The 16,322-nt window shown below is 48.6% G+C and overlaps 1 protein-coding gene across 2 annotated transcripts in view; it reads left to right on the top strand.

Moving 5' to 3' along the window:
• SCARF2 (scavenger receptor class F member 2) overlaps nucleotides 1-11,986 on the top strand; it is a 63,298-nt gene extending 51,312 nt beyond the window's left edge. For both annotated transcript variants that reach the window (XM_035098795.3, XM_088659267.1), the window contains 2 exons: nucleotides 5,167-5,319; nucleotides 9,203-11,986. In XM_035098795.3, coding sequence (XP_034954686.3) covers nucleotides 5,167-5,319; nucleotides 9,203-10,380 — 1,331 coding nt within the window. In that variant the 3' untranslated portion in view covers nucleotides 10,381-11,986. The remainder of the gene's footprint in view (nucleotides 1-5,166; nucleotides 5,320-9,202) is intronic.
• The last annotated feature ends 4,336 nt before the right edge of the window (nucleotides 11,987-16,322 follow it).

Here is a 16,322-nt window from a genome sequence, read left to right as displayed (position 1 = left end):
TGGAAGCGAGAGGCCTGCAGGAAGCAGCACGGCACTTTTGCAGCCACTCTTGGCATGATTTATTTGGCAACGAGTCACCCAGAACCAGATGTCTGAGTGCTGAGCAGCTACAGGAAACTCTGCATCCCTCAGGGGGCTCACTCTGCACAGAAGCCGCCCTGTTTGGGGTCTCTTTGGCCCAGGGGCTGTTCAGGCAGGCAGGTCCCAGTCTCGTTTGCAAAGTGTTATGGGGGAGGCTCAACGACCATGTTATTGTGAAAGTGAGCTGCGATTCGTTCTCCCGCCATCTTCATTCTCACTGTAAAGTGGCTGCCGAGAGTTTTCCATTAAATTTATTTATTTGGTTTTTTCCAAATTAAAATTCTGCAGAGATATAATCAAACATAAATCATAAAAGCAAGATTCCAAGGAACCTCCTGAACTTCCATCCTCACCTTTGTGGGTCCTATTATTAATCATTTCCTCCTGCATCTTTTATGATGATCCAAGTCTTTTACATCGCCGTTGTGTCCAGAATCCAGCCTTAAACTACAAGTGATATTCCAATCCTACTAACAATTTTAACTGTTTACAATGGTCTTTAAGATAAGTTATAAATTTTCCCCATTCCTTGTTAAAGTTTTGATCTTCCTGATTTCTGATTCTTCCGGTCATTTTAGCCATTTCGGCATAATCTATCATTATGCCGGCTGCCAAGAGTTTTCCTTCCTCTCTTATAATGCCAGAACCGTACAAGACCCATCCAATAAAGCTGAACACTGGAAGATTCAGGACAGATGAAAAAAGAGTGTTGTTTTTTACACACAGCAGAGAGTTAAACTATGGCATTTGCTCCCACAAGAGGCAGGGATGGCCACCAGCTTGGATGGCTTTAGAAGAGGACTAGAAAAATTCACAGAGAAGCCTATCCACGATGGCTGTGCTCTGTCTACACTGTTGCAGGCAGTGTGCCCCCCGAATATCAGTTAAGAACACAAGGAGAGCCTGCTGGATCAGGCCAATGGCCTATCTAGCCCAGCATCCTGTTCTCACAGTGGCCAACCAGATGCCTCAATGGGAAACCCAGAATCAGGACTGGAGCACAATATACCAGTGAGCCTTGGGCTTGCCAATCAAAAGGTCAGCAGGTTCAAATCCCTGCAACGAGGTGAGCTCCTGTTACTCGGTCCCAGCTCCTGCCAACCTAGCAGTTCGAAAGCACGCCAGTGCAAGCAGATAAATAGGTGCTGCTCCGGCGGGAAAGTAAACGGCGTTTCCATGCACTGCTCTGGTGTCGGTGTTCCGTTGTGCCAGAAGCGGCTCAGTCATGCTGGCCACATGACCTGGAAAAACTGCCTGCAGAGTGGACAAACGCCAGCTCCCTCGGCCTGTAAAGCGAGATGAGTGCCGCAACCCCAGAGTCGTTCGCGATTGGACTTAACTGTCAAGGGTCTCTTTACCTTTACCTTTATAGTTTCCAGCTACTGGGATTCAGAAGCATTGCTGCCCCTGACCTCACATCCCCTGTCAGCCCAAGCCCAATTTTCTTATCTCTTGTGGATAAGCTTCAGTGCCTTGCCTGCACCTTCTCATTTCCTAGGACAACCAAATTCAGCAGGAGGCATAACCCTCTTGAGGCAGTCCTTAGCCAGAAAGTGAGAGGGCACCCTCTGCTGTTAGAAGAAATTAAAAGTTTTAATTTTCTTTCTGAGGACTTCTGGGTCTCTCTTAACCAGTTTAGGACGGCGGACCCTCCTTGAATCCAGCCTTCTTATTCAGCATTCATCCTGATTTGGTTGCTAGGCAGTGCCTGGTCTTCACTGAGCATTCATTCTGATTGTGGGGAGTAATGAAAATGCTCTCGGTAAAAATCCAGAATCATTACAGTGGTACCTCAGTTTATGAACACAATTGGTTCCGGAAGTCTGTTCATAAACTGAAGCGTTCATAAAGTGAAGCAAACTTTCCCATTCAAAGTAATGGAAAGTGGATTAATCTGTTCTAGACGGTCCGCGGAGTACTTAAACTGAAGCGTTCATAAACTGAAGCAAACTTTCCCATTGAAAGTAATGGGAAGTGGATTAATCCGTTCCAGACGGGTCCACGGAGTGCTCAACCTGAAGTGTACTTAACCCGAAGCATGGGTGTAATTGGTTCCGGAAGTCTGTTCATAAACTGAAGCGTTCATAAACTGAAGCAAACTTTCCCATTGAAAGTAATGGAAAGTGAATTAATCCGTTCCAGATGGGTCTGCGGCGTTCACAAACCGAAAATTCGTAAACCAAGGTGTTCATAAACCGAGGTTCCACTGTATTATTCAAAGAATACCGAGCAGTGCAATCTAAAAAATTAGCACAAATATAATAGCTGTCAATGAAACTCCTGTCAAAATACTAATATAAAATATCGAGCAGTTCAATATTAAGAATTAGCAACCGAGGACTGCAACTCCCATCAGCTATATCTTATTTAGAAAAAGAAAATTCCCAGTTTCCTACTTCATGTTCAATGCACATGAGCACAAGTGCCATTCCCCCCCCCCTCTTCTTCCAGGGAGCCAAAGGCAGTTTGAATGAGAGGTTGCTACTTATGGGTACATACGCTGACCCCCCTTTTGCTTCTGGCTGAATAAGTTCTGCAGGTTTTTGTATTACTGTATTCCAAAAACCTTGACTACAGGTTGCAGTGGGTCAAAAGAGATGTATATGCATGTCTCCACACCGTGAGAAACTGCACCACTCCCTTAAACCACTTTCAACTCTCTTGGAAGCCAGCGTCTGCGAGGTCCAGATAGAGGCTTGCCTATGGCCTGTAATCCTTGCCTCTGCCTCTGGGTTGAAATTTTTTATAAAAAATAAAAAATCGTCCAGTAGCACCTTAGAGACCAACTAAGTTTGTTCTGGGTATAAGCTTTCATGTGCATGCACACTTCTTCAGATACACTGAAACGGAAGTCACCAGACTGGGAGGGTGGGGTGGGGGTTTTTCTCAGAAGGGTAGTAGGAGATGGGTGATTGGCTCAATGGGTATGAAAAACCTGTTGACGACTGTTAACGACTGCAATTAGTCCTACTGGAAAAAGCAAGGGATAGTATGCAGATGACCAAAAATAGCTTTTGCATATGTAATGAGACAAGAATCCAATATCTCTATTGAGACCAGGTCTCTCCATAGTTTTCAGTTTAGTAATAAGTTGCAATTCAGCAACTTCTCTTTCAATTCTATTTCTGCTTTGAGATCCTGTATTGAATGTCCTGGGAGACTGAAGTGTTCTCCTACTGGCTCCCCTGTCTTGTGATTCCTGATGTCAGATTTATGTCCATTTATCCTTTGGCAAAATAGGCCAAACCCTACAAAAAAATTAAAAAAATTATTTTTTTATTTATTTTGACTGCGTGAGACCAACACGGCTACCTACCTGAATCTGCCTCTGGGTGAGCATGATGCAAATGAATTTCCTCCTTTTGGGGCTCTTCATCCATCCCAAATGCTTACGCTGGTACAAAAGGGAGGGGGAACCACCCAAGAATTGTTGTGGGCTGGTAACTTTTGCAGGAGTTTGTGATATATTCAAGGTTCCCTCCCTTTCTGGGGGTTTTGAAGAGCTGTTCTTAGAATTCATGGAACGAAGAAAGTCCAATGTGGCTACTTTGCCAATACTGAATGTAAACTTCTGGTTGGAAGAGGCGCAAAAAGCGGCAATCAAATGAGAGTTGAAACACCTTTGAAGGCTACAGTGTTTGCGGGCAGCATCAGCCTGAAGGCACCATAGGCCATTTCCCCCTCAACCTGATGGCCTTCAGATGTTTTGGTCTACAGCTCCCATCATCTCTGCCCAGCAGTCAGGGAGTGAGGCCTCATCAGCATATAACACCTGCGCTCAAAGATCTGCATTGGTTTCCAACTTGCTACCTGGGCCAAGTTCAAGGTGTTACTAAATAAAGCGCTTAACAACTTGGAACCGGTTTACCTATGAGATCGCTTTCCCCCATATAGGCCCACTCGACTGTTTCGATCTGTGGAACTGTGGCTGTCACAGGTGCCAGATAATACCTGTTCCATAAATCTTTTAGCATGGCAGCACATGCAATCTGGAACTCCCTGCCTATTGACTGCACTCTTTTTGGCACCAGCAAAAAAAAAAAAAAAGTTGTTTAAACAAGCCTACCAGACATGTGGAATGTGGGTGTATGTTTTGCCGTTTCTAGTTTATTGCTGATTTATATTTTATATATATATATATATATATATATATATATATATATATATATATATATTTACTTGGCTGCTTTAAATATTTTTTACTTTTTTTGTTCTTTGTTAACTGCTTTGAGGGTTTTTTTTTACAATCAAGTGGTGTATACATTGTGTGTGTGTGTGTGTGTGTGTGTGTGTGTGTGTGTGTGTGTGTGTGTACACTGCTTGATTGTAAAACAAAAACAGAAAAAATCTCAAAGCAGTTAAAGAACAAAAAAAATCAGTCACACACACACACACACACATATATATAGGGCTATATATATAACAGGGCCAGTGGTCAGGGATCATGGGAGTTGTAGTTCCAAAACATCTGGAGAGCCAAGGTTACCTATGCCTGCTCTAGCCTGATGAAGAATTCTGGAAAACTAAAAAGCTTGCACACTAATTTTTGGTGAGATTTTAGTTGGCCTAATAATCAAGGGAATCTGGTCTCTCGGGTCTGGATTTCATTTCCTTCTGAGCCAACACGACTACTCCTCCCCCCCTTTCTTTTTCTTCTTTTCATTGCTTTTTTTCCAGTGCTGGATTTACGTATAAGCTAAACAAGCTATAGCTTAGGGCCCCACTCTCTTGGGGGCACCAAAAAAAGTCAAAGAAAAAAAAACTGGATGTACATTTCCAAAATAAGATAAAAAAAACAAATAAAATAAAACCTACATACAGCAACAGTGTTTTGTGTGGTGTAGGCTCCTATTTGTTATATGCAAATAGCTTTAGATACCTATTAGGTCCATAAATTACCATATAGCATATGTTCAACACAAAAAACAGCAACAGTTTGTTGTTGACAAAGGGAACAGCTGGGCATAGAAAGGGCCCCATTACCTTCAGTAAGTAGCTTAGGGCTTCATCAAACCTAAATCCGGCCCTGCCTTTTTTCAGATGCAGACCAAGAACCTCTTTCTCAACCTTCTCTGTTTGTTGCAGTGGCTCATCATGACCTGGAGAACACCATGAACTGCAGCTTCATTGAGCCCCCATCAGTGGTGGAGCAGCCGTCGCCTTCGTGGTCCTCCCGGGGCTCCTTCTCGTCCTTCGACACTACGGATGAGGGCCCCGTCTACTGCGTGCCACATGAAGGTGAGCGGGGCAGAAAGGCAGGGTTCTGGGGAACCCCAGTACAACGGCAGTGCAGACTTTTGAGCCTCAAGGTGCTCATCTGCCATAAAACCTTGCCACCTTCTTACACCATCCCCTGCTGCCATGGCTTCTCCCAAAGTAAAATCCTTAGTTGAAATTAATTTATTGCTTTTATATCCCACCTTTCTTCTCCAAGGAGTTGAAGGTGGCACACATTGCACTTCTTCCCCTTCTCATTTAAGCCCCACAACAACCCTGTGAGGTAGGTTAGGCTGAGAGATGGGGACTGGTCCAAAGTTGCACCCAGTGGGAATTTGAACTCTGGTCTCCCAGGTCCTAGTCTGACACTCCAACCACTACATCACCCTAGATCTTTAGGCCAGGCTTATTATTATTATTATTATTATTATTATTATTATTATTCCCCACCCATCTGGCTGGGTTTCCCCAGCCACTCTGGGCAGCTTACAACACATAAAAATTGTAAAACATTAGACATGAAAAAACTTCCTGATACAGGGTTGCCTTCAGATGTCTTCAAAAAGTTATTTATCTCCTTGATATTTGATGGGAGGGTGTTCCACAAGGAGGGCACTACTAACAAGAAGGCCCTCTTTCTGGTTCCCTGTAAACTCACTTATCACAGTGAGGGAACTGCCAGAAGGCCCTTGGAGCTGGACCCCGGTGTCCCGGCTGAACGATAGGGGTGGAGGCACTCCTTCAGGTATACTGGGCTGAAGCCATTTAGGTCAGGACCAACACTTTGAATTGTGCTCAGAAACGTACTGGGAGCCAATGTAGGTCTTTCAGGACCAGTGTTATATGGTCTCGGCAGCCACTCCCGGTCACCAGTCTAGCTGCTGCATTCTGGATTAGTTGTAGTTTCAAAGGTAACCCCATGTAGAGCGAATTGCAGTAGTCTAAGCAGGAGATAACTGGAGCATAACCATATATGCTATTTTCCTTGTGTGTGTTGAGGTGATATGAGTCAAGTGATACTTTGAACATTTGTAATACAGTGGTACCTCCAGTCGCGGACGTGATCCGTTCCGGAGCTCTGGTCCGATCCCTAGGTTTTCGCAACCGGAGGTGCCTGTTCTGCGCATGCATGCGGCATGGTAGAGCGCTTCTGCACATGTGCACGTGGCGAAACCCGGAAAAATACTTCCGGGTTTGCTGTGTGCAAATCCCAAAGGATACTTAACCAGAGGTGCGCGTAAGTAGAGGTACCACTGTATAGAAAAACATTTTGAGCTGTAGCTAATAATGTCATATTCAGCGTTGACCCACTGGTAGTTAAATTAATGAACACAACTGCTTTGTGGAGAAGGGATGCACCTCAGTGGTACAGCATCTGCTTTGCATTCAGAATGGCCTAGGTTCAGTCCTCAGTGGTTATCATGGTAGGGCTGGGAGAGAACCCTGCGTAAAACCCTGGGCACCTGTCAGTGTAGACAATGCTGGACTAGATGAGACAATGGTCTGGCTCAGTATAAGATTCAGTATTGGGAAGGGCTGTGGTTCACTTGTAGAGCTTCTGCTTTGCTTGCACAGGGTTTCTGGTTCAATCCCGAATGGCATCTCCAGGTAGGGCTGGAGGAAACCCCCCTGAAATCTTGCAAAGAAGCTGCGAGTCAGTATAGACAATACTGAACTTAATGGGCCCAGTTGTCTGCTTCCTACATTCCTACCTTAAGTCATAGAATCATAAAATTGTAGAGTTGCAAGGGGCCACGAGGACCATCCAGCACAACCCCCTGCAATTCAGGAATATTTTGCCCAAAATGGGACTTGAACCCACAACCCTGAGATTAAGACTCTCATAATGTACCTAAGGAGTTATCCCATTCATTGCAATGAATATTTTCTGAAGATGACGCCAGCAGACCCTGATGTCATCTCTAAGCTTTCATCTGCGGCACTGAGGACTAGAACCCTTAAAAAAAGAGAGCTGGGGTTGTCTGGAACTGGGATGGGTGCATGGGTGCTTATAATGCTCGAAGCCCACATTTCCATCTTGCAGCCTAACCGTAGCCAGGAGGTTAAATTGCTGTACCAGCCGCTGATCTCTTTTCTTTCCCCTCTTCCTTTAATTTTGGCAATCGTTACAGAGCAAAGGAATTTGGCGTGAGCCCAGCTCCACCGCAACCCTTCTGCAGCAAATAGCAGGCCTTCATGAAATAGCCCTGTAATGACTAAAGAATTCTAAGGCCACACATGCGTGACTCCGAAAGAGAGGGAGAAAAAAGAAAACAGAAAACCATAATTGCCAGGCAGAGAGTTTCCCACCAGTGGAAATTAACTCCTGGGATCCCAGTCCTTTATTTCCACAGGTAGAAAAAGTCAATGAGGCACCCAACTCCCACCAGCCCCAGCCAAAGAATGGGGCTGCTAGGTTAGGCCAAAGGCTCATATTTAGTCCAGCATCCTGTTCTCACAGTGGCCGACCAGATGCCTCTTCTAGAAAGCCCAAAAGCAGCTCTATGGCTGATGGGAGTTGTAGTCCAAAACAGCAGAAGTACCTCAAGGTTTGAGAGAGGCTGCCTTGACACATCTTACAAAACGGGGGGGTGGGGTGGATCAAGTGCTCCCCCTTCAAGCAGAAGGTGGGGAGGAACTTGCACTCTCCATAATTCATGCATAGCTTCATTTATGGCAGGGATGGGAAACCCGTGACCTCCATATGTGGTTGAACTCCAGTTCCCATCATCCCCAATCAGCATAGTCAGGGGTATGATGTATCATTTATTACGTGCCCTTACCCCAAGGGCCCAGGATGAGCCACAACTATTTAAAATAAAAGATTAAAAATACTGTAGTTTTAAATCACCAGAATAAGTTCAGTCCTGAAAATATACGTCTCAAGTGCCAAAGGTCAGGGTAAAGAGGTGCATCTTCAGCACTCAACAAAAACTGTACCGTGAATGTGGCAGCTGCACCTCTGTGGAATGGAAGTTTCACAACTTAGGGGCTGCCCCAGAGAAAAACCTCTCCCAAATTGCAGATAGCCGCAAGCTTCCAGGTTACTGGAACTACCAACAGGGCCCCTCTGCTGAACTTAACGCAAGAGGCTCTGTCAGGAAGGAGTTTACCTTTCAGATATTTGGGACCTAAGTTTGTTCTGGAAACAAACTTGGCAACCACTGCAGCTGTTTAGAAACAGGGGTTATATACTACCCAGCCAGTAACTCGGCTACTGCGTTTTTAACCGGCTGAAATCGTCTTCGAGGGCAGCCCCACCTAGAGCACATTGCAGCAATCCCATCTGTAGTCCCATGTCACAGGCGCACGCGCACCCCAGACACAGCAGATAGTTAACTACCTCCTCCTGATGGACTGCATGCATGCAGCTGGAGACTACGCCTGCATGGAAACTGCCTCTGCTCTTCCCTCTTCAATCCCCTCCTGGTTCTGGGAGATAGGGGTGCAGGAGAAGGTGGGGAAGCACCCGGCCCTTCATTTGCCAGCCCCGCAACTTCCTCCTCTTCCTCTAACTCTGAATCTTCCCCTGCCTCTGATTCTTGCCCGCTGGCTGATACAGACCCCCACAAATCACTGCCCCCCCCTGAGACAGACTCCAGACCCCCTTTCATCAGTGCACACTTGTCAGTCCCTGACATCCCAACAACACCTGGAGCTTGGGCTAGTCACACTTCTCTGAAGTCTCTCAGCCCCACTCACCTCACAGAGCGTTTGCTGTGGGGGAGGAAGGGAAAGGAGAATGTTAGCCGCTTTGAGACCCCCTCAGGTAGTGATAAAGTGGGATATTAAATCCAAACTTTTCTTCTTCTGGAGGGCCACAAGAGTCCTCCATCCTTGTGGGATTTTTAAAACATGGCTCCACACTGACCCCTAATGACCCCCGCCTGCTTTCCCTCTGCAGAGAGTGTGAGCGACAGCAAGGATAGAGTTTCCGCTCCCTGCAACCCAGTGGAGAAGGTGGCACCCCCCATCAGCGAGGAGGAAGCCGGAGAGTACACCGTCTTGAAAGAGAGCCCCTCCATCCCAGTAGACAGCAGTGAGACGCCCTTGCTCAAATCCTCTGACAGCGAGCGCTCCTCTTCCGGGTCTGGCTCAGTCAGCGGGGCCCTCTACGCCCGAATCGCTCGCCTCTCCAAGCAGTCCAGAGATGAGGATGACAACACAGGTGCCGCCAAGCCCCCGTCGCCGGAGAGAGCAAAGCCCCCTCCGCCAGACCCCTCGACGAAGCCCAAAGTCTCTTGGATCCACAGCAAGTACAGCTCCAACCAGTCCAACTCCCTGCCTGCCATCGGGATGACCGACTTGACGGAGCACAAACAGGGCTTGGCGAAGAGAAAGAGGAGCCCCAGTGAGACATTGGCCGGGGTCCATGGCAAGGTGCCTGCCACCAGGGGCAAAGAGAAAGCCCCGAAGCACCCGAGGGAGCTGAGCTCCCCCGAAGGCAGGGCCCTCTCCCTCTCTGGGGAGCAGCTGTCCCCGTCCAAGCTCAAGCAGAGGCACAAGGCCAGTGCAGAGCAGATGGAGAACATCAACGGGGCTGTCCAGAACGTGATCAAGAAGATGAGCAGTTACCCTCCGGACCGGAAAGGGAGCGATGCCCCAAAAAGCCCCAGCCACAGCAAGCTGCGCTCTGAAGTCATTCACCCCCACCTGTCTTCGGAGGCGGCCACGCTGCTGGCGGCACAGCTGAAGGAAAAGACTCAGAGCCTAAACCGGGGCGATGGGGGCGCCCGGCAGAATGGGGTAAGCCCCCTGCCAGCCCAGAGAGAGAAGCCCACCCCGCCGCAGAAGGCCAAGCGCTCCGTGGCCGCCGGCAGCCAGAAGTCCAGCAAGCCTGTGCTGCCGACCTCCCCGAACTTGCAGAAACTGATCAGCCCCGTGGCGGAGGCGCCAGCTGGCGAGCCCAGGAAGGCGGAAAAGCCCTGCTCCGGTGGCAGCCAAGAGCCAACGACGCCTGTGGCCGGGGACCAGGTGGTCAAGAAAACACCCATCAAAAAGCCTCCCAGGAAGAAGAGCAGAGAAGCCGCCATGGAGCAGCAGCCCAAAGCCGCCGCCACGTCACCTCAAACCGTGCAGTAGAAGGAGGCCACGTTACTAAGAGAGGACTGCACACACACACAAAAACAAAGGAAGTGAGAATTGGGGGTTGCGGGGGAAGCACAGGACTTGTCTCGGGGGAAGCCAGGAGACTGGCAAAGACTCTTTTGAGTGTGCTCCCCCCCACAGTGAGACGCGGACCCTATTGACAACCAAGGCCTTCTCCCTCGCCCCCCACCGTCAGCAGATCCAAAGCACTTCTGATTTTGCTCCCCCCTTTGTGGAGCGGGAAAGGGATTTTGTGGACCAAGCGCTGGGCGCCTGGGGCTCGGGGTGGGGGAGGGCTTAGCAGGGTGGGTCGGGTGGCTTTTATTTGTACCAGTATTATAATTGCATATGCCATGCTTCTCTCCCCTAGGGATTTCCAAGTTGCTATAGCCTGCATAAATGGAGTCGCTGGCTTTCAGGTTCTGAGCATGGTGGTTGCAAAAGGGCCATGGCATAAGCTCCACAGGGCAGAGACCTTTGCCAATCTGCTGCCCTGCTTCCCGACGTCCTGGGCCGACACTCACATAAAGCCCCGAGCTAAATATCCGCCTGATGCTGGGGCTGCGATGGGGCCATGCTGACCAGAGCTGGTTGTAGAATCATAGAATTGGTGAGCTGTAAAGGACCAAAGGGGGTCATCCAGTTCAACGCCCTGTGGGAATCACAGCTAAAGAATCCCTGACAGATGGGCATCCAACCTGTATTTTAAAAACCTCCAATGAAGGGGAGCCCACCACCTTCTGAGGGAGTCCATTCTATTGTCAAACAGATCTCACCGTCTGAAAGTCCTTCTTAATGCTGAGTCGGAATCTCCTTTCTGGTCATTTGAATCCGTTGGTTCAGATCCTTCCCTCTTGAGCAGAAGATAACAGGCTTCCTCCCATCTTCCATGTGACAACTCTTTAGATATTTGAAGATGGCTCTCATATCACCTCTCAGTCTCCTCCAGGCTAAACATGCCCAACTCCCTTAACTATTCCTCATAAGGCTTGGTTTCCAGACCCTCAATCATCTTGGCTGCCCACCTCTACACACATTCCAGCTTGCCACTATCCCTCTTAAACTGTGGTGGACACAGGGCTACGGGTGGGGTCTGACCGAGGCAGAATAGTGTGGTGCTACGATTTCCCTTGATCTCAACCCTGGACTTCTGTTGCCGCAACCTAGAATTGCATTAGCAGTTGATGGGAGCTGCAGGCCAGAGGTGCGCAAGGGGGCATCAGGTTGGCAAAGGAGGCTGCTCTGCGGGCATAGATGCGGGAGGCAACTTTCCTTTCAAGCTGGCCATGTGTGCAGGCCTCGCACTGGCTTGGAGCTTCAGCACACCCAGTCTTGGGATAGCATCCCAGACCTGACTGGGCATGCCTTCTGCTGGAGCTTTTTCACCCTGTGATGCCAATATGGGCACCGTCCTCCCTTGCAGCCGTGCTGCCTCGAGCTGGCTTCGATGGACGCCCTCTTCCCCCCCTTTTTTTTTTGCATCAATGGTTCTGGCCGCCATAAGAGGCCACCTGTCCGGCTACGACAAGGGCAGTTTGGTACACAAGTCTAGCGTCTCCATTGAAAGCTTCCTTCATTAAAAAGAAACAGTGTATTTCTATATCCATGTGTGGTTTTGGTCCCTGTGCTTTGGCCTTCCCTGGCAGCTGTCTACTCTCCTGCCAACTGTTTGGGCCCTTCCCTGCAATCTGGTAAGAGAAATCAGCACCCTCAAGGAACCATGGCAGGTGGGGTGGCGCTGTGCTGAATCTCCCGCAGTGCCCTGGGGCAATCACCATGTTGGTTTGGCCATTCCAAATGGAGCCTTACAGCAGCCCACCACTGCTGCAGAGATGAGTGCATAAGCAATGTCCAGGCCCACAAGAATGCACTTTTCCCACTTTTATCGACCCAAGAGCCACCTCCCGAGAAAAAGAGCTTTATTAGAAGGATATGGTCGTCAACCAAATGGTGTCTCCAGGTATGCTGGGACTAGGCTCCTTTTTGAAATCCTGAAGAACCACAGCCAGTGACAACCACCATGAGTGTTGGGCTACAAGCCCTCTCAGCCCTAGTCAGCATAGCCCAATGGCCAGGGAAGATGGGGAATTGTATTCTGCAGAAACCTGGAGGCCCCCTGATTGGCGACTCCTGATGTCGATACTGGGTTAAATGGACCCATGCTCTGACTTCCTATGGTCCTAAATGCAGGTATGTGGCCAAATATACACATCCTCAGCTTCACAGAACTATAAAAGCCCTGCGGGGCTATATTGCCAGTAGCTGCAGGTTCAGATGTGCAGGGTACCTTCATGATAGCCACAGCCATGCAATATTACCTGCTACTCTTCCAATAATTAGGTATGCATTGCCGATCTCCATGTGTTGCCTTTCAGATAGATTTGCTATTTTCTGTGCAAATAATTTTTAGTGCTCCATTATCTTCTCTCAGAGAGACCCAAGTTGTGTTTAACGTGAAACTCTACTGTGTGGAGCAGAACTTGCACTCTTGCAACTGAAGCACCGTGTGTTTTCAGGGTTGCTAGATGCTTCGCTCTGGAGCGAACAACAACTCAGTGTTCTTCCTGCATGTCTTCCCTCGGAGTGACCCTAGGAGCCCATCCTCAGAGGCTGACTCGCCTTCTGATTGGCTCCAGCCAGCACAAAAGGGTGAGGAGGCTTCCTCTCAGTGGCTAAAAGGCTTCCCTTTCATGCTGATTGGGCAGCTCTAAGATGCTGGAGACAGGGGACCCTGCTGCAGAAATAGTAACAGGGCTTCAACTCCCCAAACCACTACACCACTGTATATCACCAAACTCTTAAGAAATGACCTTTCCCACCACACCCCTGACATGCTACATAATACTCCAAGCAACCTCTCCTCAAATGCACCAAGCAACTAGCATTCAGAAGTGTTTCTGCCTTTGTCTATGGAGGCAGAGCATAGCCATCATAGCTAGCTAGTGACTTTTGGCAGGCTTCTACCCCATGAATTTGCCCAGACCTCTTTAAAGCCATCCAAGTTGGTGGCCATCACTGCCTCCTGTGGAAGGGAGTTCCGTAGGTCAGCTATGCACTGCATGAAGTACTACTTTCTTCTGCCTTTCCTGAATCTTCCAACATTCAGCTTCATTGGAGGTCCACAAGCTCCAGCACTATAACAGAAAAAACTCTTCTCTATGCACTTTATCTATGCCATGCATATGAACTTCCACCCAGTCACCTCTTGCTCGCCTTTTCTTTAAATTAAAAAAAACCCAAACGCTGCAATCTTCCTTCATAGGCTCTCCGTGTCCTTTCCTGGGTTTATAAGCAAGATTCGGAGCAATGATCACACCCTTTTCTGTAGCCATCAAAATCCAGCTGAGGCAATGAGTATTTGAAACTGGAAAAAGATGGACAGACCCCCTTGCTGGAGACTGGGCAGCCGTCAGCTGCTTCCTGGTTTATATTTGGAGCTGAGATGTGGCTTGTTCCAAGTTCCTCTTTTTTTTTGCCTGTTTAGTCTGTGCAGAGCACAAATCACAGCCCAATGTCATCACTATGGCAGGGTCTGGCTTCCATTAGGTCCCACATGAGCCGCCTCAGCTGATGCCTTGGCCTCCTTACCCAAAATATGTGCTGTGGAGGACGCAGCAGCGCAGCGACACCTTTCCATTCTCTGTGCAAGCAAATCGAGGTGAATGTTGTATAAACCTGGTTCTCTGCAGGAGCCCCCAGAGTGAGGGAGCAATGTCTGTTTGCTTCCTGGTGGAGCATCGCCCCTGCAACATAGCCAGCCACTGGAAGAGCATAAAAAGAGCTCTGCTGGATCAGGCCGATGACCCATTGAGTCCGAAATCCTGTAGTCACAGCAGCCAACCAGATGCCTGTGGGAAACTGGCAAGACCCAAGCTCAAGAATGCTCTCTCTTCCTGTGGCTTCCAGCAAGGTATTCGGGAGCATCGCTGCCTCCAGTCGTGGAGACAGAGCATAGCCAGGAGGAGCGATCCCTTATGAGATTTGAAAGGTGCAGAGTGAGTGGGCCTGGGAAGATGCTAGTACAAGCCTCCGTTCAACCTTTGAGGAGCAAAGAGGTCCCGCGTTGCTGGAGCGCTGGCCCTGCAGGGGGGAAAGCCTACAAGCAGCACAAGAGCACTCTCCCAGTCCCCTTGTGGTTTGCAGCAACTGGTATTCAAAATAAGGACGCAGCACCAAGCACATTTTCTAAAATGCTTCTCCCATTTTGGTAGGTCAAATTGTCTCACCACCACCTCCCTGCCCCGTTCTTCTCTACCGTACAAGGAAACCATGAGTTCAGATTTGCACTAGAAATAAAAGACTGGAGTTATTCCTTTGAGGCCATTTCCCCAGGCGATGGTGGGTGCTGCTTCAGCAAGCATGTATCCTACAGGAAACCCTCCAGCCAAAGGATCGAACACTCCTGGAGAAGTGATGTAACAGAAAAGGATTGAGGCAAACTGCAACAGGATAAACTTCCCAATGGATCGGGCCCACAGTTTACAGAACTAATCCTGCCCCTGAGCAGCTCTCACCCCAGCATATCCCAATTGTGCGCCTCCTGGTGCCTGCACATCGCAACACAACGGGAAATGGAAGGGGCTCTCTGGACTGGCGGCAAATGTTTTGACGGGCCCTTTGCTGCAACCTCCACCGCCCAATTTCCCCCACTGCCCAGGCCTGCCAAGAGCACCTCAACAAGGCCTGCGAGAGGCATCAGTGTTACTCTAGCTGCAGTACCCCGCTAGCTCCTTGCCAAATTAAACATCTCTGGGCACTGCTGCGGTTCCCACAAGGAACCCAGCCCTTCCCAGAGACAGGCAGGCAGCCGAGAACTGCACGGAGGCTCTTGCCAGACGAATTAGGAAGACGCCTGGGACCTACATCTGGTAGCTATTGAGTGGGGTTGTGGGGAGAGGAGGGGGAGAGAGGAGTGCAAGGAGTTGTAGGAGACTCAATACAGCCTACAGCAGATTTCCCCAACCTGGTGCTCTTTGGCTGCTTGGGGGCATCAGCCTCAGGAGGCACTGGATTAGGGAAGAGTGGTCTACAAAGTGCAAAGGGAGTCAGAGGGGTGATCTGAGAGGTTTAAGAACATAAGAGGCGGCTGCTGGATCAAGCCAGTGGCCCATTTAGTCCAGCATCCTGTTTTCACAGTGGACAACCACATGCCTGTGGAAAAACCCCAAGCAAGATTCAGGTGCAAGTGCTCTCCCCTCCTGTGATTTCCATCAGCTGGTATTCAGAAGCATTGCTGCCTCTGACCACAGAGACAGGACTCAGCTATACAGCTGCAAATAAAGCATTTTAAGTGTGTTTTAAAGTGCAATATACAAATGTGACACTAGATGGCAACAGTGAACTATGGCAAATTCAATGTACAGTATATATATTTTTCCCAAAACGTTTTTTAAAAAAACATTTCACAGTGTTTTTAAAAATGTGTGTAGATTCCACCACAGTCATTGTGGCTAGTAGCCACTGAAAGCCCTCTCCACGAAAGTGCAAATCCAATTTTAAAGCCATCCATGGAGAGAGTTCCTCGGTTAACTATATGTTGTGTGAATAAGGACTCTTTTTTTAAATCTGTCCTGAATATTCATATTCATTGGATGTCCACCACCTCTAGAGAGAAACTTTTCTCTAGCCACTCTCTCTAAATGATAGCCCGCATCGTTTTATAAACTTCTATCATGTCAGCTCTTACCTTTTCAAAAGTTCCAAACGCCACAACCTTTTTTCATCCCCTTGATCATATGGGCTGCCCTTTGTTAAACCTTTTCCAACTCTACAATATCCTTTGGTGGGGGAGGAGAGGGGAGGCTTTTCCCTGGAGTCAGGATGACTCCAAGAGGCAACACAAGTGGTGGTTTTGGAGGAAGGAGACTTTGGTGGGCACCAAGGAAGCAGGAGAGCATTAAAAAGGAACAGCCTGTGGTTGCCAGCAGTGGCCCAGG

This window comes from Zootoca vivipara, chromosome 16, assembly GCF_965207765.1.
Source record: "Zootoca vivipara chromosome 16, rZooViv2.hap1.1, whole genome shotgun sequence".
NCBI classification, from domain to species: domain Eukaryota; kingdom Metazoa; phylum Chordata; class Lepidosauria; order Squamata; family Lacertidae; genus Zootoca; species Zootoca vivipara.
The sequence above is the reverse complement of the archived record's forward strand: the minus strand, read 5'-3'. Positions and strand labels throughout refer to the sequence as shown.